General features: G+C 39.6%; 1 protein-coding gene across 1 annotated transcript in view; it reads left to right on the forward strand.

Moving 5' to 3' along the window:
• The first annotated feature begins 4,172 nt into the window (after positions 1–4,172).
• The window catches only part of ttc9b (tetratricopeptide repeat domain 9B), a 53,720-nt gene continuing 30,534 nt past the window's right edge, over positions 4,173–27,358 (forward strand). The window contains exon 1 of the mRNA XM_036584795.1: positions 4,173–4,581. Within this exon, the coding sequence (XP_036440688.1) occupies positions 4,173–4,581 (409 nt within the window). The remainder of the gene's footprint in view (positions 4,582–27,358) is intronic.

Raw genomic sequence — 27,358 nt, forward strand, 5'->3', positions numbered from 1 at the left:
CCATGATGGCAGCCAAGCTACAGTGGCATGTGGGTATATGGTTACAGCTCACCTGATTTTATCAGCTGAATAATTTTGACAATGAATGAATGGTGGGTTTGGCCTCGGCTTCAGAGGAAACACTGAGGACTTCTTATTTAGTAGCTCAACAGAATAGTAAAGGCCAGAGGATGTGCAATTGGAGAAGAGCTCCGGCTCCTGTCGCACCATCATTTTGCTTAATGTTCCTAACATCTGAACCATTGGGTGGTATTAGTAGATCAAATCTTTGGGATTTCATAGATATTTTCACACTGTACGGCCCCCTGGCTGCATTTTGGTGCCACCCTGGGTGAGGAGGTGTCAGCTCTCTTCTGATTTTCTCATTGCTAGTCTTCAGTGCTGCTGTTGTATCAGTCTAATGTAGAAAGCTCTTGGCCTTCCAGCTTGATTCCTGTTCAGCACTTCCAAAGTGGTTGAACTGGAGCTCTATTCTACTTGCAAGCTTGATGTATAAATGTGTGTTCGGGCAGGCTGCAGCAATCACGTCGATGTAGATTCCCTGCCATCTGTGGAAGTGTGTGGCTGCACAGATTTAAGAAAATTGCAGTGTATTTTTAGCCACGCGGTGATTGTAATTATTATGTGTAGCCAGCCATGGCATGTTTTGTGGAAGTGTCTGATTCAGGGGAACGTTCAGCAGGAACTTCTGAGCTTAATCATTGCTCTCAGCACGACATAAATATTCCAGTTGCACATGAACCCCGCCATTATTACTCCTTTTTTCCATGGCGGTCTTTACAGTGCCCTTTTTGTGAAGTCGTGTTTTTACAAATGTAAAAGGGCATTTAGTTAAGGCTCAGCAGTTTTTGTCATCTGAAAACGCTACTGCTATTAACTGTTTACAGACGGGTGACAAGTTAAAGGAAAAACAAATATATAGTGTCTTATTAAGGTGTTGGACCACCAGAATTTCAGTGCAGCATATGGATTCTGCAAGGTTTGGAACTGGACTGAACGGATGGAACATTGTCTTGTAAAAGATATGCATTCCCTCAGTTAGTGTTTGAAGATGGTGGTGGAGAGCTCTGTCTAACATGGTCATAATATCCTGTAGATCAGGGTGTCAAAGAAGGGCCTGGGATCAATTGCTGGGCAGGCGACCAGGGTCCTTTCTGTGTGGAGTTTGCATGTTCTCCTCATGTGTCTGTGTGGGTTTCCAATTGAACATGCTAAATTGCCCCCTGCCCTGCGATGGACTAGTGGCCTGTCCAGGGTGTATCCTGCCCAATGACTGCTTGGACAGGCTCCAGCTCCCCCCGCGACCCAGAAGGATAAGCAGCTTATAAGGTGTGTTTGTGTGGAACTGCTGTGCCACAGATTGTTGTTGGGGGAAAGGGCTGGGAACACACATTATGTTGGAGTGCATGCTGGGGATTGTAGTGCAGCGCATTGTGAAACAGACTAATATTAAAAGTTAATCTAAATATTTTCACGGGGCGGATCTGTCCCACGGGCATTGTGTTTGACATGTGGGTCATAGATGGTCAATTAGGTCGAGATCTGGTGTTTTTGATACTCATCAAACCATTCAGTGACCCCTCATGCTCCTTGTCAGCCTGGAAGATGGAAGACTTCTCCCATCAGGATACAAATGATTCGTTATAGGACAAAAATGATCAATCAGAACAAGTTTGCATTGATTTGCAGTGACCCTTTCCTGCTAAGTGGACCCAAACCATACCAGCAAAAAGCCCCCCACAGCACAACAGCACAACCTCCTCACTGTAGGGGTCAATCATTCAGGTCTGTACTGTTCTCTTGGTGTACTCCGCACATGCACTCTCCCACTTGTGGAGAAAATAGTGAAGGATGACTCATCACTGATTTCCTCCTCTTTGTAGACCAGAGCGGATGGTTTTATCACCTCTGAGCTCTTAGATGGTCATTCGTCTCTGTAATGAGAGGTTCATGCACTGCAGCTCCACTATAATATCCCTCTCTGTGTAGCTGTGGACGGATTGTTCTTGCTGACACATATACTGTATAGACGCTCTCAGCTGCTCTACAGATGGTAATAATGTTCGAGCATCACAGTCACTGGATGTGCGCTTTCAACCACAATTTCCAACCCTGTCGACTGATGTTTTTCCTTGTTTTCTAAAGGCAGATCACTTTAGTTACTGTTTCTTTTGAAGCACTAGCCAGTTGACTTAAGCCTCTTTCAAAGCCACTTAGATCTTTTCCTCTTTCCATCTTGATCCAAAAGTGAGGTCACTTGGCCTGCTCAGCATGTGTCTACATGCCACAGCGCATGTTAGGATGTTAATTGATTAATTGTATCATGCAGTGACTCTGGAACCTTCTGCACTTATGTTTCTCCACTTATTCAGATTTTTCCATTGTCACTTATCTGTATGTAGCACCTTTCAGATAATATCTCTTTGTTGCTTAAAGTGCTTTACAGTTTGCACCAAAAAAAACAGACCATAATGAACAAAAATGCAGTATCTGGCTACATTATCACACACGATAGGCCTGAATTGATATTATTGATGTTTTTCTTACAGCAGGTGATGATAATACAAAACAGAAAATCACATTAACTGTGGATTCTACTGAACTGATTCAAAGTCAGAGTTCAAAACACATTTCCTTTTGCTTTGAGGGACCCTATACATGAATTATGATTATTTTATTCAAATAAGTGAACATTCCACTTTGTCACTACCAAAACAATCATAGCACTACCTTTACCAAATGTTTCAGTAGTGACTGTTTCGGTACTGACAATTATAGCTCATTTAGAGCAGAACTCAGCCAGCACATGACCTGCAAACACAGCTCTGAGCAGCTGTACACACATAAAATCGGCATATTTATTCATTAAAACACAAAAAACGTACTCAATTGCAGAAAATATGTGTTTCGGTAGTGACAGTTCTTCAAGTTCCACACTGATTTTCAGACTTTGGGTCACATTTACTTCAAAACAATGGGATCTAACTGCTCACCATGTGGCCATGAGGGACAGAGACAGTCTCACTTCCTGCTCTCTTCTTTTAAAAAAACAACATTGAAAAAAAAAAATCTAAAAAATGTAAGTATTGTTTTCACAGGTGTAAATTTAGGGGTTAGGGTTTGAGACAGACACCTCCCCCAAAAAAGTACCCTATAAATGATGATTTTGTATGTTTAGCTTATAACTATCTATATCAGATCAAAACATTCTTCTTCTAAGATCTGAATACTGTTTTCATTTTTGTTTTGTTTTGTTTTTTTTTGTAGGAACGCAGTTTGGTTTAACTGGGTACTGACGTCTCGTGTTAGGCATTGCTGTAAAGATTAATGTCATCATCCTGGAAGGTCACTGTGAATGATTCAGTCATTAAGGCTCGATCCCAAATGGCTCTACGTTGATATCTAGCGCACTATTTGAGTGCCTAATGCGTGTGTATTTCCTGACCTGCGTAGTGCACTATGTAGGGAGGAGAATTTGTGACACAGCCCTTTTTGTGCCAGTTTGCACCCCCTTTATTTCCAGCAGGGTCATTTCCCCCACAACTAAACGCATTCGGATGACCATTTTGCTTTAACAGGGGCTTTTTCCCCCACCCTCATTCACAAACAGCCGCACAGTGTCGTCTTTCAGCTGTAGAAGTGGCGCTAAAGCTGAGCTGAAGCAGCCTTTCTCTTTCAGTCGTGATGGTGATTTAGTTTTGGCTCCTCCCCGCCTGTTGTCCCACAATGCCTCGCTGTCCGTGGTGCTGAAGTGAAGTGCCAGAGGGGGCAGAAAGAGCTGAGCTCAGGCAAGGCGAGGCATCCTCCCTTCCTCCCTCCATCCCTCCATCCATCCTTCCATCCATCCATGCACGGGCTTTAGTCGACAGTCTATACGAATACAAAACGTACTGACTGCACGTTCCTTGTTTTCTAGCTAAGGTTGTCGTTGTCATCACTGCGCGAGGTTGGCAGGCGCTGTTTAGAGACGCCGTCTGGCTCTCTCGCTCTCTCGCTGCGCGCGTGCGTGTGCGCGTGTGCATTTTCCCCCCCCCTTCATCCTTTATGCACGGCACGCTGCTGCTCCAGCCCTCACGGAGAACGCGGGAGTGCGCGTGCCGGTGTTTCTACAGCAGCAGCAGCAGCGTGAGCATGGCTCCGTCTCGCCGCGAGGGCGACTGAGGAGCTCGACGATGGAGGCGAAGCATCAGCATCAGCACCAGTATCAGCATCAACAGCAGCAGCAGCAGCGCGTGAGCAAGAGCGTGAGGAGCCACCCGGAGGACGGAGGAGGAGGAGGTGGTGGTGGTGGTGGTGGTGGTGGTGGAGGTGGGGGGGTTGGTGGGGCAGGAGGACACCGTGCCGAGATGGAGATGCAGGCGAAGATCCAGAAAGCCGTGGACTTCAAGCTGGAGGGCCATCGCTGCTACAAGGAGAAGAAGTTCCGCGAGGCCATTGGCAAGTACCACCGGGCCCTGCTGCAGCTCAAAGGCGTCCACGGCTCCGAGGTGGAGCTGCTGAACCAGGCGGCGTCCAAGCTGACCGAGGAGCAGCGGAGAGCCGTGGAGACCACCGAAATCGAATGCTATGACAGCCTGACAGGTGAGCTGGAGGGGGCGGGGTGGGCTTTTGGGGCTTTGTCTTCAGTGCGTGCACGACTGTGGTGGTGCATTGGTGCATGCATGCTCGGAAGACGGCGTAGGCCAAAGCCAGTGGAGTGGTGTGGTCAGGAGAAGTGAGAGGAAGAATGAGGATGAGATTATATTTATGTAGATACTATGGACTATAGAAAATATATAGCACTGTGTATAGAAAGCTCTAATAAGGAATAAGACACGGGGGATACAGCTCTGTGAATTGCAGCCTCTAAAACATAGACATAAGGAATAAGACTCAATATATATAGCAATATTTATAGAATTGTATAAGGAATAAGACTCAAAGTATATAGCATTACGTAAATAAACCTCTTATAAGGAATAAGACTCAATATATAGCACTATGTACAGAAACCTTTGGTAACGGATAAGACTCAATATAATAATTATGTATATGTAAGTATCCAAGAGTATGTATAGACACCTCTTATAAAGAATCATAATGTATGTAGCATTATGTAAATAAACCTCTTTTAAGAAATAAGATTTAATACATATATAGCTCTATTTATCTAGACATCTCTAAGGAATAAGACTCAATGTATATATAGCACTTTTTTAAAGACACCTTCTATAAGGAATAAGGCTTAGTGTATATAGCGTATGTATATAGGTTTATATGTATATAAACCTCTTATAGGGGATAAAACTGTATATAATAATTATGTATATGTAAGTATATAACATTATGTATAGAAACCTCTTATAAAAATTATAACATATATAGCATTATGTAAATAAACCTCTTATAAGGAATAAGATTTAATACATGTATAGCTCTATTTATAAAAAGCTCTTATAAGCAATAAGACTCAATGTATATAGCACTATGTATAGCAACCTCTTATAAAGGATCATAATATACATAGCATTATCTAAATAAGACTCAAAATATATATCACTATGTATAGAAACCCTATATAAGGAATAAAACTCAATGTATGTACCACTATGTATGACAGCTTCTTCAATAAAAGGCTAATTGATAACGGAATATAACCCAATGATCTGTCATCATTGTTAAAAGAATAAAAGCTAAAGCTCTCATAAATGATGAAGGGACACACTTTAGTGTATACAGGACTATGGATGGAAACCTCTTGTAAGGAAAAAGACTAGATGTGTAGCACTATTTGGAAACAATGCACATATACATAGTAATCGCTCAAACATGGACATAATGAAATCCCTTTATAAGGAATAAGACACTACGGATAGCAACCTCTCAAAAACAGGCATGGTCAGGGAATGAGGCTCAGTGCACAACAATGTGACTTCAACAAGAGTCAATGTATATAGCACAATGGATAGAAACCTCAGACACAGGCAGTAAAGATTAAGACTCGATGCATGTAGCATTATTGGAAGAATTCTTTCATAAATGATCAATGAATAAGACATAATGTACACAGGACTATGGACAATAACTGCTTGTATGGAATAAGGCTCAGTACATATGGATAGAAACGGTAAAGAAACAGGACTCAATGCATTCAGTACTGTAGATAGCAATGAATATAGAAATAGTTAATGTCCACCACAGACAGCAGCCGCTCATAAAAGGTGAAGTGATATGACTCAGTGTGTATAGTAACCTCTTGTAAACACAGGAATGGTAAAGGAATAAGACCTGATGCATAGCACCATGGACAGCAACCTCTCATAAACAAAGAGGGGATAAACAGCAGTGAAAGGGCAATTTTTGTTAAATATTAGTAAGATTAAAGAAGCGATAATGATCATTGTGCCATTTCATATTTTGACGTACGGTGCTGCTTTTTTAAATGCTCATGCCATGGGGGGGGGGTGTTGTTCATGATGGCTCATGACCAAAACAAGGCAATAAGGCAAAAAAGTCATAATGGAAAACACTGACCGATATAATGGACAGTGCTTCATGCACACCTGCTCTGAGAGGTGGGGGTTTGGTGTTTTTAGCTTTCAGCATCCTTCATGCTGTCGTTAATGTGACCCAGCCATAAAGTTTGGCCTTGCAGAAGCCACCAAGGCGTGACGGGGTGATGGTGGGCTCCTCTGCAAATTCACCATTTCTCTGCCTCCTCATCCTCCAGTCACCTTTCCTTTTTGCCTTCTACCATGTAAATACAACCTGATGTTGAACTGGTGAAGAAAAAACTAATATGAAAATAGAGTTTGGAGGGAAAATATGTGTAATTTGTAGTTGCTTGAGATCAATATCGCAAAATATCACATTACCCGAAACCATAAACCTCTTATTTAAAGCTATTTTAAAAAAAACTGTCCTAAAGAACCATCTTCAAAAAAGAACCTTCACATGAGAACCTTTACATTATGTGGAGGTTCTTTAAACTTTAAAAACATCTAATTTACAAATATGGGTCTTTAAAGAGCCATCAACTGAAAAAGGTTTTTCATGGAACCAAAAGTGACCCTTCTGTGGTTTTGTGCAGAGAACCCTTTATTTCTAAGAGTGTGTAGCTAAATGAGTTTTGGCTTGATTGTATATATGGAACCTTTTTGAAAAGGGTTCTATATACTGCCAAAAAGCGTTCTTCCATTGTAGCCTAATCTCACAACAGTAGAAGAACCCTTTTTGGTGCTATATAGAACAATTTTCAAAAAGGTTCTATATAGAACCATCTAAAGCACATTCTCCATCAATCTAAAGAACCCATTCATGTTGCAAAGGACCCTTTCATCATGCATCAAATCAATAATCAAAGGGTTCTTGCAGTGTTCATGGTTCTATATAGAACCATCTTCTTTACTAAAGAACCCTTGAAGAACCCTTTTGGGTGCTATATGGAACTTTTTCATAAAGGTTCTATATCAAACCATCGATAGCACATTTATAGAAGTTTTCCATCAATCTGAAGTACCCTTTATGATGCAAAGAACCCTTTAATCATGCAAAGTGTTCTTTAAATGTGTTCTTTAAGAGTCTATATAGAACCTTTTTTTGCTAAAGAACCCTAGAAGCACCATCCTTTTTAAAAGTGTATAAAACTCAGAGGACACGTGTAGGTTCACTGGTGGTTTTGGGTCGTTAATAAAACATATTTGTGTTGTGGACATCGCAACGCCTGGTTCCTGTCACCACCACTGTAAAGAAGTCTGAGTGTTTCTCTACAGTGAATCACTCTAAAAGACTTTGTTTACATCTCAATGAAAGAAAATGGTGGAATTCCTTAAACACTCGTTCATCTCATTTACTTTAAAGAACCGCCCATGGAAAGATTCTTCAGGGAATTAAAATTGGTCCTTCAAGATAGCTGCAACTAACCCTTTTTTTGGGGGCCTTTACTAGTGTAGAATTGAACCCCATATTTGAAGAACCATCATTTTTATTATATTATAAAAATAGAAGAACCCTTTTGGGTGGCTTAATGGAACTCTTTTCAAAAAGGTTCTATACAGAACCATCTATAGCACATTCCCTGCAACTTTTCCACAATCTAAAGTACCCTTTCATGATGGAAATTACCTTTAACCATGCAACGTGTTCTTTAAGTGTGTTTTTTGAGCATTCATGGTTCAGTATAGAACCATTTTGTTTGCTAAAGAACCATTAAAGCACCATCTTTTTTTAAAGTGTATAAAGGACACATGTAAGTTCACTGGTGGTTTTGGACAGTAAATGATATGTATTTGCGCTGTAGACATCACAAATCCTGGTTCCTATCACCACCACTGTGAAGAAATCTGTAAGTTTCTCTATAGTGAATCACTCACTCGTCTAATTTACTTTAAAGAACCGCCCATGGAAAGATTCTTCAGGGAATTAAAATTGATACTTCTTCTATATCCCCGTTTTTGGGGCCTTTACTGTAAAAAGTGTAGAGCTGAACACCATATTTGAAGACGGGAGTTCAGCTTGTCCTGATCTCTTTATAAAGATGCTCTCCTTTGTTTTGGTACAAGATGTCCAATTAAATCGGCTGATATTACTGAAGATGTTACATTGGGCCCTCATACTGGTACGAATGGCCCTTTTACAAGCCGTGGGATAAAACAAGGCTATTGAGGCTTTGATCTTGTGGTCTGCGAGATGCCAACAGTGCATGTTTTATGGCGTGTGGACTGTAAAGCGTTGTGCTTCACACAGCCGCATGCACAGCAGAAGTGTTTTTCTCCCGGCGTTTCTGTTAGCCTCAGCAGTCCTAGTCGGGTGGAGCGGTCACCAACTGGGGTTGATGATGTTGGGGGGGGCTGATAGAATAGCCTGCTGTGAAACCTGCCAGGCTGAGCCAATACAAATGCTGCTGTTGTTCTTGGTGCGAGAGAGAAAGTAAGTGTGGAAGGCAGGGAGCTGCCATTCAAAGCCCTGTTTGTTGTGACAAGGACAAGCTTTCCTTTCCTATTGTTCGACTTGAGCCAAGCACAGCAACTTCTGAAATGACGCCGCCTCTTAACGAATCCCGCTGAGCAGCCCTTACCAAACACATCAAGTCTTAGTGTTATGATTTGTTTGCGACCCACCAGTGATAAAGTCTGCAAAAAGCTTATACTTCAGCATCCGTAGCACAGGGTTGCACAGACAGCTATTTCAGTATGTTTATTAAAGGACAGAAAACACACTGGAAACACACTCACAATAGAAAGTATAATCACATTTTCAGCATTTAGTGTGTCCTGAATTTATGTTTCCCACCGCTTCCGTTTTTTTAAGGAAACTTTCAGTTTTTTGCAGGAATGTATTTCCACTCCTCTGAAGTTCAGCTTTATAAGTCATTTGCAAGGAATCCTAACTATACATTTAGACTCATCAGTCCATAAAACATCACTCCACATCTCAGATATCCAGTTTTGGTCTTCTAGTGCAGCTTTTTTGTCTGTTTCCTTTTCTCAGTGAGGGCTAAACATCCTTTCAGCACTGAGTTGTCCCCTCACAGAGGATGGATGGACAGAAGTGGATGTTTTCAGATCTGAAGCAGCTTGATTTTCTCCTCTCTCTCAAAGATGAAAGCTTTAAGTGCCGATGGGAACAGTTTGTTGGTCTTACAATTACATCTACATTTACAGCTTTTATCCAGAGCGACTTACAAAAAGTGCTTTGTTGTCTACAAATAGGTTAGAGAGAAATCTGGTCCTGAGCTCAGATACTGCTAGAAACAAAAGCTCATGTTGATACCCAGAGAAAAAGGAACAGAGTTAAACACAGTGCAGTGCAGTACATTTGAATAAGTGCAGTACAGTACATTACAATAAATACTTAACTCAGTGCTCACTTAAGTGCTGTATAAAGAGATGTGTCCTCAGTCTGTGTTTGAAGACCACGAGAGAGTCTGCTGTTCGGAAAGCCAGTGGGAGTTCGTTCCACCACCTGGGTGTCAGGCGGGGAAAAGTCTTGATGCTTGTCTTCCACGCATCTTGAAGGATGGCAGGTCAAGCCGAGCTGTACTTGAAGCTTGAAGGGCTCGAGGTACAGTTCGAGTTTTGACCATTGCCATTGGGAATGGAGGGGCTGGTCTGTTTTTGGCTTTGTAGGCATCAGGGTTTTAAATCTGATGCATGCAGCTACAGGAAGCCAGTGAAGAGAGCGCAGCAGTGGAGGTTGGTCTTCTGGAGGTTGTTAGGAGTTTCATTTTCTCTGTAGCTTCTAATCATTTTTTTTTTACCCAATTTTCTCCCCAATTTAGTCGTTCCCAGTTCCACCCGCTAGTTAGGACTCCCCAGTCACATTATTCTATCAACACTAGGAGGGTGAAGGCTAACGCAGGCTTCCTCCCAGACCTGTGAAACCAGCGACCGCATCTTTTTCGAACTGCCGGTCACGCAACTTCATTGGACAGCTGAACGTGCTTGGAGGAAAGCACCAACCGCCAGTTCTGTTATGTCAGCTAACAGACGCCTGCGCTGACTAGCATCGCGTTGAGAGATGGGGGGAGAGGGAGGGGCCATCCTACCCACCCAGAGAGAGCGAGGCCAATTGTGCTCTCCTGGTGATGTAGCATCACTAGGGATCGAACTTGCGATCTCCTGATGACAGGGTCAACGCTTAGACTAAACGTTTTTCATAATTTTTTTCTAACATTCTCAGAAATCTCTCTTGAAAATCAATGGCTGGTTAAACAGTATTCCTTTAAACAGCAAAGAATGCTTAAATAAGTGTACTGGAAGAAGAAGTGGACAAAATGTGTATGAAGAGATAATGTAACATTAAACACTTACACAGAGGTAAATGAGAGGGGGAAGAAAAGCAAGGAAGATATGAAAGGAAAGAAACGTGGTGCCAAAAAGTATTATTACCTGATTCTGTCTGGACTGCAAAAGAAGACGAATGGTGTATTTGCCATCCTTATTAAAACACCCTCCCAGGAGGAAAGCAGGGCAGGAAGCATTTGTAAGTGGGTTACAGCTACATTTGTCAGGTGTTTTTGGTGGTGCAGTGCAAGTTTTGCAGGTCCTAGTGTTAATCAGGCTTTTCGAACGCACACAACACCCAGCCATGGCACAGAGCACAAATTACAGGTGCTGAAAAAGATATATTTTTGGCGTGTTCTCATAAATTGTTTCTGCGAGATGGAAGACGGTTGTTGTTGTCAGAGTGATTTAATTATAGCTGTTGTCAACCTGCAGATCAAGTTAGTTCAAAAGTTTCCAGCTGATGTTTTTAATCAGAAAGGTAAAGAAAACACTGGCACACTGGAAGTACAGGGTAGGTGTTTCTATTAAAGTGGCCAGTTAGTGGAAGTGCAGGGTAGGTGTTTCTATTAAAGTGGCCAATGAGTGGAAGTACAAGGCAGGTTTTTCTTTTAAAGTGGCCAGTGAGTGGAAGTACAGGGTAGGTGTTTCTAATAAAGTGGCCAGTGAGTGGAAGTGCAGGGTAGGTGTTTCTATTAAAGTGGCCAATGAGTGGAAGCACAAGGCAGGTTTTTCTATTAAAGTGGCCAATAAGTGGAATATGTAGGTAGATGTTTCTAACAAAGTGGCCAGTGAATGGAAGTACAGGATAGGTGTTTCTAATAAAGTGGCCAGTGAGGGGAAGATTTACAGAGGTGTATCTAATAATACCCATTGTTTGTGCGTGGACATTGAAAACAATAGCATTTCTTAAGGTCTCTATAGTGCATATATTGCATATTAGGTTGATGATTTCTAATATGCGAATAAGCTAAAGCAGGATATGGCTCTGAATCTGAGATTGTATCGAGTCTTCATTCTGCTGACACACAAAATTAATGGCATTTAATCTCAGCACATTAGGCCTGTATCATCATGGACAGCAATACTGGCAGTGCTAATGCTTAGATGATATCACAGTATTAGGACAAAGAACAAAGCTGCTTCATCGGCACTGAAAAGTAGTGCATTGTACATCATTTCTGCATAAATAAAATATATTATACCAGTACACAAATTTCCAAAGGTAAACGGTAAGTCAAACTGCACTGTTGTAATAAATTTAGTTCATGTCCGTTTGGATTCTCATTACGATGACCAGCAACAATCAATGAACTCTGTAAGCCTGATGTCCAGTTAAAAGTGATCATATTAAAGCAGGATTTAAGATAGCCACTGCTCCTCTCTCTCTCTCTCTCTCTCTCTCTCTCTCTCTCTCTCTCTCTCTCTCTCTCTCTCTCTCTCCCCCCCCTCTCCCCCTCTCTCTGTTTCTCTCTCTCTCTCTATCTCATTTTTGGTCTCCCTTTCTCTTTTTTTTTTGCTTTTCGTTCTCTTGTTCCCTCTTTTTTGTCTCTCTCTTTCTCACTGTCTTGTTCTCTCTCTCTTCCCTTTCTTTCCTCTTTTTTTCTTTTTCTGTTAATATCTCTATTAATATAAAATAGAGATATCTTTCTCTCTCTCTTATTTTATATTTTGTCTCTCTTTCTATCATTTCCCCCTCTCTCTTTCTCTCTCTCTCTCTCTGTCTCACTCTCTTTCTATCATTCTTTCTCTATGTATTTTCTCTCATTTCCCTTTCTCTTTCAGTCTCTTTTCTCTCTGTCTCTCTAACTGTCTTGCTATCTCTCTCTTTTCTCTCCCTCCTTTTTTCTGTCTTTTTCCTCTTTTTTCACTCTGTTTTCTTGCTCTCTCTGTCTTTCTCTTTTTCTCTTTATGTTCTTATTCTCCCTCTCTTACCTTTCTTCCTTTTCCTTCCTCTTTTTCTTTTTCTCTGCTGATATCTTTCTCTCACTTTTTACCTTTTCTCTCTATCTTTCATTTCCCCCCCTGTCTCTCTTTCTCTCTCTCGATCTCTTTCCATCATTCTTCCTTGATATATTTTCACTTTCTCTTCTTGGTTCTTTGTCTTCCTGACTTTCTCTTTCTTATTGTCTTGCTCTCTCTCTCTTTGTCTTTCATTTCTTTGTTTTCCTTCCTCTATTTTCTTTCTCTGTTGATATCTCTCTATCTTTCTCTCTTTCTTTATATATTTTCTCTCTTTCGGTCATTTCACTCTCTCTTATTCTCTCTCTCTCTCTCTCTCTCTCTCTCTCTCTGTATGTGTGTGTGTGTGTTGCTGGCTCTCTCTTTCTCTCTCTCCCTCTCTCTCTCTCTCTCTCTCTCTTTCTTTTTTTACCTTGTCTCTCTCCTGTCATTTCTCTCTCTCTCTCTCTCTCTCTCTCTCTCTCTCTCTCTCTCCCCCTCTCTCTCTCTCTCTGGAGAGGACAGATAGCATTGCTGTTACATACATCTTCTCAAGTAGAGGGTCTTATCAGCATCCAGGAGCCAATCACATGAAAGCAGAAAAAAATTAAATTCCATCACCTTTAATAAAAAATGTGGAGTTCTGAGTTCTGAGCTCTGAAGGCACATCGTGAACTGATGAATGAGTGTGGGATGAAGATGAGGATGAGGAGGTGAGAGCTCACTCTGTCCCCTGCGTTCCGGACCGTGTTGGTTTAGAGGGTGTCAGGCCAGCAGAGTGTGGCGAGGGCAGCTGGTGCCAGGGCTGCAGATGGCATGGCATCTCTATGGGGTTCCACTCAGCACAGACCCTACTGTACTGTACTGTATTATATCATAGCAGCCCCCACACCACAGAGACAGCACAGATGATGTGGAGTGGGGCTGCAGCTAATGACCATTTCTATAATACATGAATATACTGACTATTATTTGATTAATCGACTAATTGAACCATTCTGCCTTCTGCCATTTCCTCTCATTCTGCCCCGTCACTGCACTGCCATCTTTCAGGTTTCTGTTGTGGTGACCGAAGGCTTGTCACAATTATTACATCATCACCTGATTGCAATTGTAGGACCTGATCGCAGTTATTTTAGGTTGTTAGCTTCCACAACCAGTTGTCTAGATCCTAAGAAACAATTAGGTATATTTTCATCAGCTGGATTGAGGCAAATACACATTTGGTAAAGCACAAAAGTTCAAAGGGGAACAAAGAGTACTGTTTGTTTTCTTTATGTTAATAAAACCTTTAGAGGGCGGCGGTGAGTAATGTTTGTTTATTTGAGCTTTGTTAATAACACCTTTAGAAGGCAGCAGTGAGTAACGTTTGTTTATTTGGTCTTTGTTTATAACACCTTTAGAGGACGGCGGTGAGTAACGTTTGTTTATTTGGTGTTTGTTAATAACACCTTTAGAGGGCAGCGGTGAGTAACGTTTGTTTATTTGATGTTTGTTAATAACACCTTTAGAGGGCAGCGGTGAGTAACGTTTGTTTATTTGATGTTTGTTAATAACACCTTTAGAGGGTGGCGGAGAGTAACGTTTGTTTATTTGATGTTTGTTAATAACACCTTTAGAGGGTGGCGGTGAGTAATGTTTGTTTATTTGATGTTTGTTTATAACACCTTTAGAGGGTGGCGGTGAGTAATGTTTGTTTATTTGATGTTTGTTTATAACACATTTAGAGGGCGGTGGTGAGTAATGTTTGTTTATTTGGTGTTTGTTTATAGCACATTTAGAGGGCGGTGGTGAGTAATGTTTGTTTATTTGGTGTTTGTTAATAACACCTTTAGAGGGCAGCGGTGAGTAATGTTTGTTTATTTGGTGTTTGTTTATAGCACATTTAGAGGGCGGCGGTGAGTAATGTTTGTTTATTTGGTGTTTGTTTATAGCACATTTAGAGGGCGGTGGTGAGTAACGTTTGTTTATTTGATCTTTGTTTATAACACCTTTAGAGGGCGGCAGTGAGTAACGTTTGTTTATTTGGTCTTTGTGTATAACACCTTTAGAGGGCGGCGGTGAGTAATGTTTGTTTATTTGATCTTTGTTTATAACACCTTTAGAGGGCGGCGGTGAGTAATGTTTGTTTATTTGATGTTTGTTTATAACACCTTTAGAGGGCGGCGGTGAGTAATGTTTGTTTATTTGGTGTTTGTTTATAACACCTTTAGAGGGCGGCGGTGAGTAACGTTTGTTTATGTGATGTTCATGCATGAATAGACTTGTGACCCTTTGTGGCACCTTTACTTTTAAGAGTGTAAATATAAAATATGTAGAAATATTTGGAATTTTTGCACATGCAAAAAAAAAAAGACTGCTTTTTTCTTCTTGCGGTCATCGTGAACGTTTGTCTTGGCTGTTTACGTCTCTATTGCAGTACGTTTAGATGCTATTTCATTCCAGCTAGGAGCAGAGGAAGTGGCCACCAAGGCCAAGAAAGCTGCCAAGCCTGCACGGAGAGCTGCCATCACAGTAAATAAAATCTTACTTGGCTGGGAGGGTGGAGGGGGCTAATGGGGAGGCAGAGAGATCTGATAGGAGAGTGAGGCTGCCACACACAGAATTACATTGACACAGCCTGATAGATGCCTCTATACACTGCATGAAGCCATTTAACATTACAACTTGCTACTGTTTGTCTGGACACTGCACTGGTGATTGTTTGTTATAGAATGGAATGCTGTTTATTGTTATTATGTACAACAAAATTTAATTAAGCAGTTTCCCAAGTATGGTGCATCTGTTAGCTAAATGTTATATGAATGAGCCCTTAGAAGTCAAGAATTATCACTTTTGTTTTGCTATACTGTTCAAATGGAATCACGTATTTAATTATATAAATACACAGTTAATTACATTTATGTTCTGTTTACATTCTGCATCAACAACTATGAGTCTGAATTTTTTTCCACATGTCAAAATGACAAAAGTGTGGCAAAAATGTAACGGATGTTTTGCCCTCCTGCAGGAGACGACTGTACATGCAGTAATAACATTACACATTTTAATTATAACTAGAAAGGGAAAGTTTGTAAATGAACTTAAAGTTGGCTTGAAGTAGCAGAACACTTAATTGTTTATTGTTAAATTAATTGGGTTTAAACAGTAATTTCACTTAGTTGCTATGGTGTTGCTACAAGGTTGCTATAGTATTGCAGGCATTGCTTGTTGTTAGGGTGTTGCTTGGCCATTTCTAGGGTATCCCAGGTGGTTGCTAAGGTATTACTAGGACATTGCTGTGGTATCCTAGGTGGTTGCCAAGGTGTTGCTAGGCCATTTCTAGTGTATCCCAGGTGGTTGCTAAGGTATTACTAGGACATTGCTGTGGTATCCTAGGTGGTTGCTAAGGTCTTGCTAGGCCATTTCTACGGGATCCCAGGTGATTGTTAAGGTTTTGCTAGGCCATTTCTAGCATATCTGAGGTGGTTGCCAAGGTGTTGCTTGGCCATTTCTGGGGTATCCCAGGTGCTTGCAGAGGTGTAGCTAGGCAATTTCTAGGGTATCCCAGGTGGTTGCTAAAGTATTGCTAGGCTGTTGCTATTGTATGCCAGGTGGTTGCCAAAGTGTTGCTTGGCCATTTCTAGGGTATCCCAGATGGTTGCTAAGGTGTTGCTAGACCATATTTAGGGTATCTCAGGTGGTTGCTAAGGTATTTCTAGGCGATGTTTAGGGTATCCCAGGTGGTTGCAAAGGTCTTGCTAGACCGTTGCTGTGGTATCTCAGGTGGTTGATAAGGTGTTGCTAGGCCATATTTAAGGTATCTCAGGTGGTTGCTAAGGTGTTGCTAGGCCATGTTTAGGATATCCCAGGTGGTTGCAAAGGTCTTGCTAGCAAACTTGTATGGTAGTGACATAAGAGAAGCGTCCAAACACTGTTGGCTACAGAGTGTATCATGACTGTGATGGAATAAAGGTATAAGCATGATGTATTATATACGTGGAATGACTTCTTTCAGGATGTTGTGGATTCCACCATTCATACCTTTGGGAAATAAATGTGTTTGAACGAACACTGTACACACGTCTTAAGTCTCAAGTTTCATGGTTTGCGCTCAAAAGCTGTAGGAAAAGTAGCGTTGCAAGTATTTGACTGTAGAATAATGAGATTAAATTCATATTTAGAAGCAATTATTAACCACAGGGTGTGATAGCGTCACTTTTGGAAATTCCCATTCCCATTTTTTCCCTTAGAGAAAACCAGCTTAGACCTGAGTTTCCAAAATGGGCATGACACCCACACAAATGACTCCTTTTATGCATTTTTATTGACTCCACTTGTAATTCACATGCATTTTTATCATCCTCATTTTCAGCAGTTCATTTCTGTTGCTTCCACTCCTCATAGTTTAGAGCTAGTTTGCTGACAGTGGCGTGTCCTGCTCTCGGGCACTGTGACTTCACTGGCTTGTGATGCTGAGTCATTGAGTGGATGGTGGTTTGCGAGTGCAAACACACCCTGCGCATTAGTCCTGCCCTTGCTGCTCTCCAGAGGCCAGTACGGATTTATGCAGGCCTGGGAAGGTCCATTATGAGATGTAGAGAGGATTTATGCAGAAACATAACCACTCTAGACATAATACATGCAAACTATTTTCATAGCTGCCATCCCCCTGCTCTTCCTCCATGATTATGTGGAGCACATGTTGTGTGACTCTTATTTCGGGACACTATTCTGTGCTCCTGGAAATCCTGCGCATAGGTGAGGCCGTTCTCCAGCTCCAGATGGTCGTATTTATACTGTCAGTGGCCCACAGATGCTGCAGATGCTGTTGGCAGGATTTAATATGACAGTACTGGCAGAGTTGAACGCATTTTTAAAAGAAAAAAGCACTTTTAATACACTGAAGCATAAAATAATGACTGGTTGATGTTGAAGAAAAAGTTCTACCTTTCTAACCATTAAGCCTTAGAAGTTGGGAGCTATTGCATTGTTTTTGCAGTGTTAGTTAAATGTAAATACATAATTATACTGAATTTTCCACCCAGAACTGGTCAAAAGTTGCACTTTTATTTTTTGGGGGGAAAAGCAAGCAGGATTCAATAGATCTACAATGAAGTGTCCAAATCTAGCACTCAACAAATCATTTGAATGGTAATGAAAATGAGAAGTAGTGATAAAAAACGCTGTTAGTGTCCTTCACTGCCCTGTGCTGGTCAGCACAGACACATTTAAACAGTTTGATCAGCAGATAAACTGAAACACTAGCACAGTCTGCTGCAGCTGTATATACATCTTTAGCTTACATGCTTATTACATTAATTTAAAAATTTAAGGGAATTCTTTAAAGTAAATCACTTAAACAAAACTGAGTGACTCTTTGGGGTAAAAAAACTTTTTTGCCTCTAGTTTTGAAAGTTGTTATTGCGAACATGTGCGTTCATTATATCCTGCTGAGCTTTATGGCTGTTTCTCTAAATGACGAACACTCAAGCAACTTACACAATAGCGCCCTCTGCTTTAGAAACTTTAGACTGCTAGATGGGAGTTTCAAAGCCACATCCATGTGCTTTCTATTATTATAGCAGAGGCACTCTGGAATTAAGATTTAGATGCCTTGTGAAGTATTATATTTTCAAACATTTACAACCTTTAATATTTAATATGATTTAGCAACCTGTTTAAAATAAAATGAGTCCTCTTGTTCTCTCAGTTTTATGTCCCAACATGGTGCTTATCACCTTTGAAGCATTGCCAGCATTATTGCACTATTTTGAAAGCATAACTAAAATGGCAAAGTAATTCTTAAGCAAACTTCTCTTTTTATCTTCAGCTAAGTTTGTCCTATATTTCAGTTTCGGTCAAGAATTTTGGTGCATCACCACAATTTACATTGTAATTGACAGCCATTTGTTTCAATGTCAAACAACAAAACAAGCAAAACAAAACATACAGCGAAGTTTTTCATCAAATTTAATTTGAAGGGAGCTAGGAGTCAGAAATATTATAAAGAATTGTAGCATGCTTTTGTAGCTGCCAATAACTGCTTAATATTGCTCAAAAGTTTGGAAACATTTAACTTTTTCGTTATTTTATACACAATAATAACTTAATATATTAAAATGATAAGATACTTGCTAAAACATATTTCTAGATCTTATTAAATACTGTAGGAATTCAATGAACAAGAACCAAATTAAACAATAAATAATACAGTGTGATGGTCTGTGTACATTAATTTTTATCAAGATATCTGCCTTGGGATTTGATCTCCACTTCTGAAATGTGGTGAATTCTAGATATTAACTTTATGATTACTTAATTCTCAAAGACAGCTTTCTCATTTTAGATTCTAATATGTCTTTAATTTTTGTTTAGAGTCAGTGTCCTACAAACTATTTGAAACCTATGAAATTGCATATGACTAACATTAGGATCCCTTTACACATTTATTTGCAACCAAGTCGGTTTTACTTAACTGAAAACATTGATTCCAGACTTCTGAACAGTAGTTCATACTGATTAAGTAAGACCTGTAATGGAAACTTGGAGATCAGATGAAGCACAGCACACGAAATCAAAAAAGTGCAAACATGCAGGAATAATTAGTTTGAGGCCTTTTTATGGGTACCATCTGGGAGCCTCAAGTGAGGAAGGTTTAAAACCTGCCTGGTGACAGACGCTGACAGATACTGAGCTGAGACAGGTTTCTGCAGGAAGCCCAGTCCTACATCAGTCAGTTTAAGGTAGCAGAAGGTAGCTGCAGCTTTATATCCCACCCAGAACTAAGAGGATTAGGTAAATAAATCTAGATTTCAACTTGGTATCTCTGACAGAATGTCTTCAGTTTAGTTATTACAGCCAGATTAGAGCAGAAAACCCCTCCCTGTCTCCCCCCTGCTCTTCACCCCAGCTACTCTTAGATAGATGGCACTATGCTATGACCTGGACATTATTAAAAGATGACTCCATTGCTGTTTTGTCTGAAATCTTTGAAATAGAGCAAGAATCGTTCATATTTATTCAGAGCTGGAGAAAACCACGTTGTCATTCTCAAAGAGGTTTCTGAAGATTTCAAAAATAGTCATAGGGTCAATCTACAGAAACGTCCATTTGTGCGTCCCTAGCGTTTACAGATATACTACACTTGAAAAACATGTTAGGGTTACAATTGTTTATATTTTAATATAAAACAATAAGTTATTTTAACAATTACACCTTTTTAGAGCCATCAATTCAGCAATATTGTTTTTTTTAATCAATTACACAGAATTCTAAGCACCACAGAAGAGCTCATCCTCACAGTCATGTGTAAAGGTTGAGGCCATATTTTGAGGTAAAAAAAACACGTCTTTCTGCTATTTTAACTGCAATAATCTATACATGACTATAAATTTATGAATAAAATGACATAGGGAAAACAAATGCCAAATAAATATTATAAATATATAATGAAAGTTGTCCCCAGGAGTTGTGTCACTGGTGTTACTGCATAACAAAAAATCTCTTATTTTGAAATAAAAATCACACTGATGGCATCACTTGACTTCCTTTTACCTATTTTCTGAGGATCTCTGAAAAAAAGCACATGGTGAGTCCACTGTGTCTTTCAGTTTTCAGAGATTTTCTCATTCAGCTCATAATTTCATATGAAGATTTTAGCTGAAGTCACTGATGTGACCGACTTTATTCTGAGGTAATGGTGAAAAAATAGAATACAACTGGATTAAATTTCATATTTTAGTGGATGTTCCATGATTGACAACATGTGGTTTGATGCTCTGTAGCAGCCATTTTGTAAAATGCATTTTTCATTAAAATATCACTGGTGTTACCTTTTCTTATGTGTAACACCAATGAGGATTGGTAACACCAGTGACTCCTATGGACAGATAGAAAAGTGGACGTTTCTGTAGAATGACCCCATAATGTTTTGCTAGAGCTAGGCTCTTATGGCCCACAAAGGGTTTACAGACATAGTGAAGCTAGTTTAGGGCTTACAGGAGCCATTTATGGTTGGTCTTGTTCCTCCAACAAAGTCAAAGAATTTCATGTCTACAATGAGGGAACTGACACTTGATTGTTATCTTTCATGACTGGCATTCAGTAAACTCACTAATGAAGCTGTATAGCTGACCTGGCTAATGCTAAGCTAGCTCTGGCTTTCCATCAGAGCTGATTCTTTCAGGTAGGTATATAAGTGATACACTTAGCTAATGGTGAGGAAATTTTAAGATTTAAGTCTGTCTTGCTTATTTTGTTGATAACTAGCGACATTACCTAGGTTACCTATTATCTAGGTGTTTGAGGTGGCTAACTAGAGTAGGCTACATTTTCCAAGTTGTATTAGTATACCATGTAGCCTCAGCAGTGTGAATCAGTTCATTACCCAGCTCTGGCTGGTTTCTGTAATGGTGGAGGGAGCAGGCATGAATGATTAATTTAACTGAGAATAAGACTTGTTACTGAACTCTGGGCTGTCGCTTTCTGTGGCAGTTATGGTTCCATTTAAAGACAATGACAATCCTGAAAATGCATTTAAAATGTGTCAGAGCAGAAATGTCTTTGATAACAAACTCTCTGTGTTTTTCCATCACTATTTTTTTTACCACTAGACCTACTTTTGATAAGGAGAAGCAGCCCAGAGGAAATAAATATTCTAAATTATATCTTGTCTTAATCTCACCAGACATGGTTAAGTCCCATTCGAAATCAGGGTAAGACTTGAGCTGTTTTTTCTGTTTTTCAAATTCGGCTCCTGAGAAACTACTCTTAGATTATCTTTAGACTTTGGTCAAAATATTGTCTACCAGCATCTTAACTCTTTAGGGTCTGAGTCCTCTCACCCAAGTCTCTTCTGAATAGTTCTAATTCTGCTCTCTTCAGCGGTCTATCAGTGTAGAAGGAGACCTCATTCTTTTCTCATTTGTCTGCAGAACTTCATACAAATAGATGCTGATATTACGCTTCTCTTTTCACCTAAGAGGCATTTAGGAATTGACTGATTCTTTAATAATACAACGTGGAGATCTGCTTCATTTCTCCTAAGGTAAAGAAAAGTCAGTCTTGATAAAGACGTTTTTCCTTTAGGCAGTGCTTTGTGCTCTGGCATAGATTTTGATTGTTACACAATTTGAAAAATGTGTTAAAATTTCATGATGAATGGATCAATAGCAACGCTCCATAATTAAAAAAATCTTGTTCCATTAATTTCCATTCAAAGTTAAAGGAGCACTATACAATTCTGGAGAATGATTGTTGGCAAAACAAACATTTCCCCCCTCCCTTCACTGCTCTTTCAGAACCACCCCCCCCGCCTCATATTCATGGACGTGCATTGTCAAGGCCAACACATCTTTTTAGATCTTTGTGGCCATAAAACCCTTCGCAAATCTTACACACAAATACCATAATATAATGTTAGAGTGAACAACACAGCAAGTAATTTAGCTAATGTTGGCTCTGTAGTGGGTTAACAAACTATCGCTACAGTTGCTGTTGTGAAGCTAACCAGTTGCTACCATAAACATTCGCAAACAGAACAAAACAATACTGACTTATTGATTCTGTGAAACAGCGAAAATGAGTTAATGTTACCCACTTGTCCAGCAGGAGCGACCTCCTCATCCGTTTTCATGCATTTCAACTTTCAATAAAGTCAGTTTCTTTTTCGCCAGCTTCTTGCTCAAATTTTCCTGCTCTGCCTTAAATTGTGCACACACGCTGTGTGGGCGGTCACTGTCTAGGGAGGGCAAAACAAAATGTGGGGAGGGCCGACGTGTTCACAGGGCGGGACTAACATGCACACGCGGCCGCCCAGCTATGAAAACAAAAACCAGAGAAGCTCAGATTACAGCACACACAGAGGCGGTGTGACTTCTCTGCTCAGGACATCATTACACCACTATGTCTTCACACAGAAAATAGTTGTTTGCTGCTATTTTAATGTTTAAAATGTTGAATGTATCACCTTTAAGAATGTTTTTTTCTTTATTTGTAAAGTTATCATTTTGGAGACACAAACTTTATGTGACTAAAGCTCTGGAAACAGTAAAAAAACTCATTAAAAACCTATTTAATGAGCCAAAAGCCAAAAAAGAGACATTTAAAAGAATTCCACTCTAACGTGGCTTATTTTCTTGTAATGCTTTAGCGGTGCTGTACTCTGGCTACATTAATTCATTCTGCATTCAAAAAATGGTAAATTCATTAAAATGTTTAACTGAAAGAAACTAGTACACTTTTTGGAAAAGCATTAAATATTTAAATGTGATAATATTTATGATAAGATGAATCTTCCAATATAGAACATTTCCAGTGACAGTTTCCTGCCTATGCAAGATCAAACAAGTAAACCGGAGTGGAATGAATTTGCTAGGTCAACTCGCCAACAAGTGGGCCAAATAAAAGAGCCTTTTTTTCTTTAGAGTTGGAGGAAAGAAATGTGGGTCAGATGTATTGATGACTTTCTTCCATGTTCAGAAGCAGGATAAAAGGAGGCCAGGTGCAGTTTGAAATGGAACAGAGAGAAAAGTTAGATGATGTTTGTGATGGTAAAATGATATTAATTGTTCCTTCTGCAGAGCAAAGGGGTGTTAAGGGCTCTATATAATACAAAAAAGGTTCTTTTATTAATAGTTAACACCTTTTATACCAATTTTTACCATATCAGTTTCTCATCATAGAGAACAACCACTTAACCATCCGAAGAACCATTTAAACCTTTATATAGTTTTTTGAGTCGCCATGCTCCTATGCATAACCAACCTATGAAGAGCCCTTGTTTTAAGGGTGTACCTTACTTTATCTAACTCATACTGTACAGAAACTCAGCACTGGAACACTTGAGCCTCTTGGCCACAGTGACCAGTTATAGATAATATCTGCTCTAAATGCTGTTATAAGCTGCTGTGATATGCCTACAAGTACAGTTTAACCTGTAAAGAGTCATTTCATTCTTATTTCCTACATAAATCAAATGCACAGTGCTATGACTAACTACATGCATGCATGTAATAACAATAATGCTCGATATTTATGAATGGTGTACAACCTAAGAACGTTTGGCTGTTTGAGAGAATGTTTAAATGAATGTTTTTCCAGTGGTGCTGTTTAAAGAACCGAGTGAATTGATGTAGCTACAGTGCAGTAGCAGGTTTTGAAGCAGTGTGTGGTCTGATGGAAAGCCATGCTTGCCAAAATTGAGAGCTCAGAGCTAGGGAGATTTTCCAAACCAATGTGGGGGGTCTGGAGGTCCTCCTCTAGAAAGAAATTGAGCTGATACCTGCCTTTTGGTGACTTTACGTATGGGAACCACAAAATGTTTATGTTTATATTAAACAGCTACTAATGATGAAAAAGAAAACAATAAAATAACACAATAAAATGTTACTGTTCTCAGTGAATAGGCAATCAAAGCAACAGTCCTCTCCTGAAAACCAGTAGTGTTGTTACTTTGATAAACATAAAGTGGTTTTCCTCTATTGATTATATCTCCAGTATCCAGCTTGCTTCATGCAGCAGGTTGTGATGAGAAAAGAAGAAAAAGGGTATTTTAAAACTCATTCTAAAACCAGAGAAATGCAGGAGAGCACTGGGTGAGAGCAATGAGAACTGGGCCTTTCCCAGGAGAATCAGAGGGTTGCCAAATATGTGGAGAGCATTACCAGTAAACAGGGCCAGAGTTACAGTCTGTGGTGTTCATTTGAATTTTCCTTGCTTCTGACACAGATCTTTACATTCAGATTAAACATTTTTCGTCTCCAGGTTTTTCATTTTTCAGTTTTGATTGCACTGTGATTGAAACAGCTTATCCAATAAAGTTGAGATGGTGCAGCACTGTAGTGCCAAGTGTTCAATTCCAAGCAACCAGATTTGTTTCTCAAACTATGGAAAACCCCAGCCTTCCCACCTAACATTACTGACCAGTTTAACTCTGTTCAACTGATACACCATTACCTCTGTTCTATTGATACAGTATAAACCTACATACACTAGCAGTTTGTAGCACACTTCCACTGCACTGTTAGAAATAAAGGTTCTCTGCAGGTACATTTTTCATTCATTAAGGTACAAACAATGTAGATGTTCTCTCAAAGGTACAACGGTGGTTTTAAGGTCCAGTTGTGTACCTTAAATACATCTTTTCCAGGTGAAAAGTATGTTTGTATCTTTTCATGACTTAATGTTTTAAAACAGAACAATAAAATAGAAAGCCTGAAGCCCAATTTAACCCCTGATCATAGTACACAAAAACGTTAGCTTTCAGTCCAGCCCATATCTGTGTCTGTAAGTAGAAGAGGAGATACTTTAATATGATTTGAATTTGATGAAAAGTTATTGTGCCATTTTGTTTTGTGGAAAGAAAAAAAATACGCTTTACATACTTCACATGCTTTTGTCATTTTTTTGACACTGAGACAAACAAACTTTAACAAAAAAGGTCAGAAACATAGATTTGAACTCATCAATACAAAATATAAATTGACTGTAAGTATAATGTCATAATCATGTATATCAAAATGACAGTAATAAGTCTGGATTTCTAAGGGTTGACCAGCTGTCAGTCCAGCCCTGTGTGATATTGCCAATGCTCATTTTTAATGACATTCTAATGCTGTTTGCGGTGGCCTGCTGTAGAGCTTATGCTGGATGTTTTGAAGCTGATGCTGTCTGTGGGTGTTTGTCCGGTATGGCAGGTCTGTGTGTGGCCAGGGCAGAGCGGGCCTTCAGGTGGCCGTGCCTCTGGTGCACTGCTGGCTGTTTCTAGGACACCGAGTCATGCAGGGACAGTCTGCTGCTCCCCCCTCATTAACATCAACACCACGGGTCAGCAGCACAACATGTTTTCCACCCAGAGCACAGAAAGTCAAAACCAGCGTCATTTTTCTCCAGTATTAGTAATACTGTAGCATTAGTAAAGCCTCTTAACTGCTACAGTTATACAGCACTGATATAATACTTTAGTTTTCTAGTATTGATATAGTGTTATAGTTCCTTGAGTCCTGTTATAGGTCCAGTATTGTCGCAGTGTTACATTTGTCCAGTGTTCTTATAGTGCTGTAGCTATACATTGTTGATGTAGTGCTATAGTTATCCAGTATTGATATAGTGCTGTAGTTGTCCAGTGCTGTTATAGTGTGATGTCAGAGACTCGACATGGACTCACATCTCAAAGACTCAAGGCTCAACTTGGACTCACACTTCAGAGACTCAAGACTCAACACATAGTTATAGTCAACACATAGTTATGATAGTTACGCAGTATTTTTATAGTGCTGTAGTTGTCTAATATTGTTATAGTGTTATAGATATCCAGTATTGATGTAGTACTATAGTTGTCTAGTACTGTTACAGAGCTGTAGTTATCCAGTATTTTTGTAGTGCTGTGGTTGTCTAATATTGTTTTAGTGCTATATTTATCCAGTATTTTTGTAGTGCTATAGTTATTCAGTATTTTATAGTGTTGTGGTTGTCTAATATTGTTATAGTGCTATAGATATCCAGTGTTTTATAGTGCTACAGAGCTCCAGTATTATTATAGTGCTGTGGTTGTCTAATATTCTTATAGTACTACAGTTATCCAGTACTCTTATAGTTCTACAGTTATCCAGTATTGTTATAGTGATGTGGTTGTCTAATATAGTGTTATAGTTGTCCAGTGTTTCATAGTGCTATAGTTACCCAGTGTTTTATAGTGCTATAGTTACCCAGTGTTTCATAGTGTTATAGTTATCCAGTGTTTTATAGTACTATAGTGATCCAGTATTTTTAGATTGCTACGGTTATCTACTGTTTTTATAGTCCTATAGATATTCAGTCATTTTTTAATGTTGTAAATATCCAGTATTGTTATAGTACTGTGGTTGTCTAATAGTGGTATAGTGCTTTGGTTACCAGCACTTTTATAGTGCTATGATTGTCTAATATTGTTAGAGTGCTACAGTTATCCAGTATGTTTATATTGCTATGGTTATCTACTATTTTTATAGTGCTATAGATATCTAGTATTGTTTTAGTGCTGTCGTTATCCAGTGTTGTAATAAGGCTATATGTATCCAGTCTTCTTGTAATACAATAGGTATTCAGTATTGTTATAATGTTATAGATACACAGTATTGTTATAACCTTATTGTTATCCAGTGTTGTTGTAATATTATAGTTATACAGTACTGTTATGGAGCTATAATTATCCAGTATCCAGTATTGTCTAGTCTGCTTCAGGTTTTGTCTCTGGATTAGGTTTGAGGCTAATTGCTAAGGAAAGGCACTAGAACTTGAACAATGTGTGTGTGTGTATGGATGTGATAGTGGGTTACGTAAGTGTTGGTTTACTCAGTGTGATTATAAAGGAGGTGGTGGCTGCATAATTCATCATAAAAACACAAATGACCATCCGTGTCCTTAACAACCCTGTTCTGGTCAGAGAGTTCAGATAATTATGAAACAGATGGGGCAACAATGAGTACCTCCAAACAGAGGAAAGGATTTCCTCAGTCAGCCTCCACAATGTCTCTTGAATCTGCCATCATTGGCAGCTCTTCCTCAGTGGCAGGCTAACACCCTTAACTATGCTATGGGAACCAGCGCTCATTCTTTTGTGGCACTGGAGGATAAAGCGGCTCGGCTCACTTTGCAACAAGCTGTTGGAACAGCGAATGAGCATCACTGTATGA

The sequence above is a fragment of the Colossoma macropomum genome, unplaced genomic scaffold, assembly GCF_904425465.1.
Source record: "Colossoma macropomum unplaced genomic scaffold, Colossoma_macropomum, whole genome shotgun sequence".
In the NCBI taxonomy this organism is placed as follows: domain Eukaryota; kingdom Metazoa; phylum Chordata; class Actinopteri; order Characiformes; family Serrasalmidae; genus Colossoma; species Colossoma macropomum.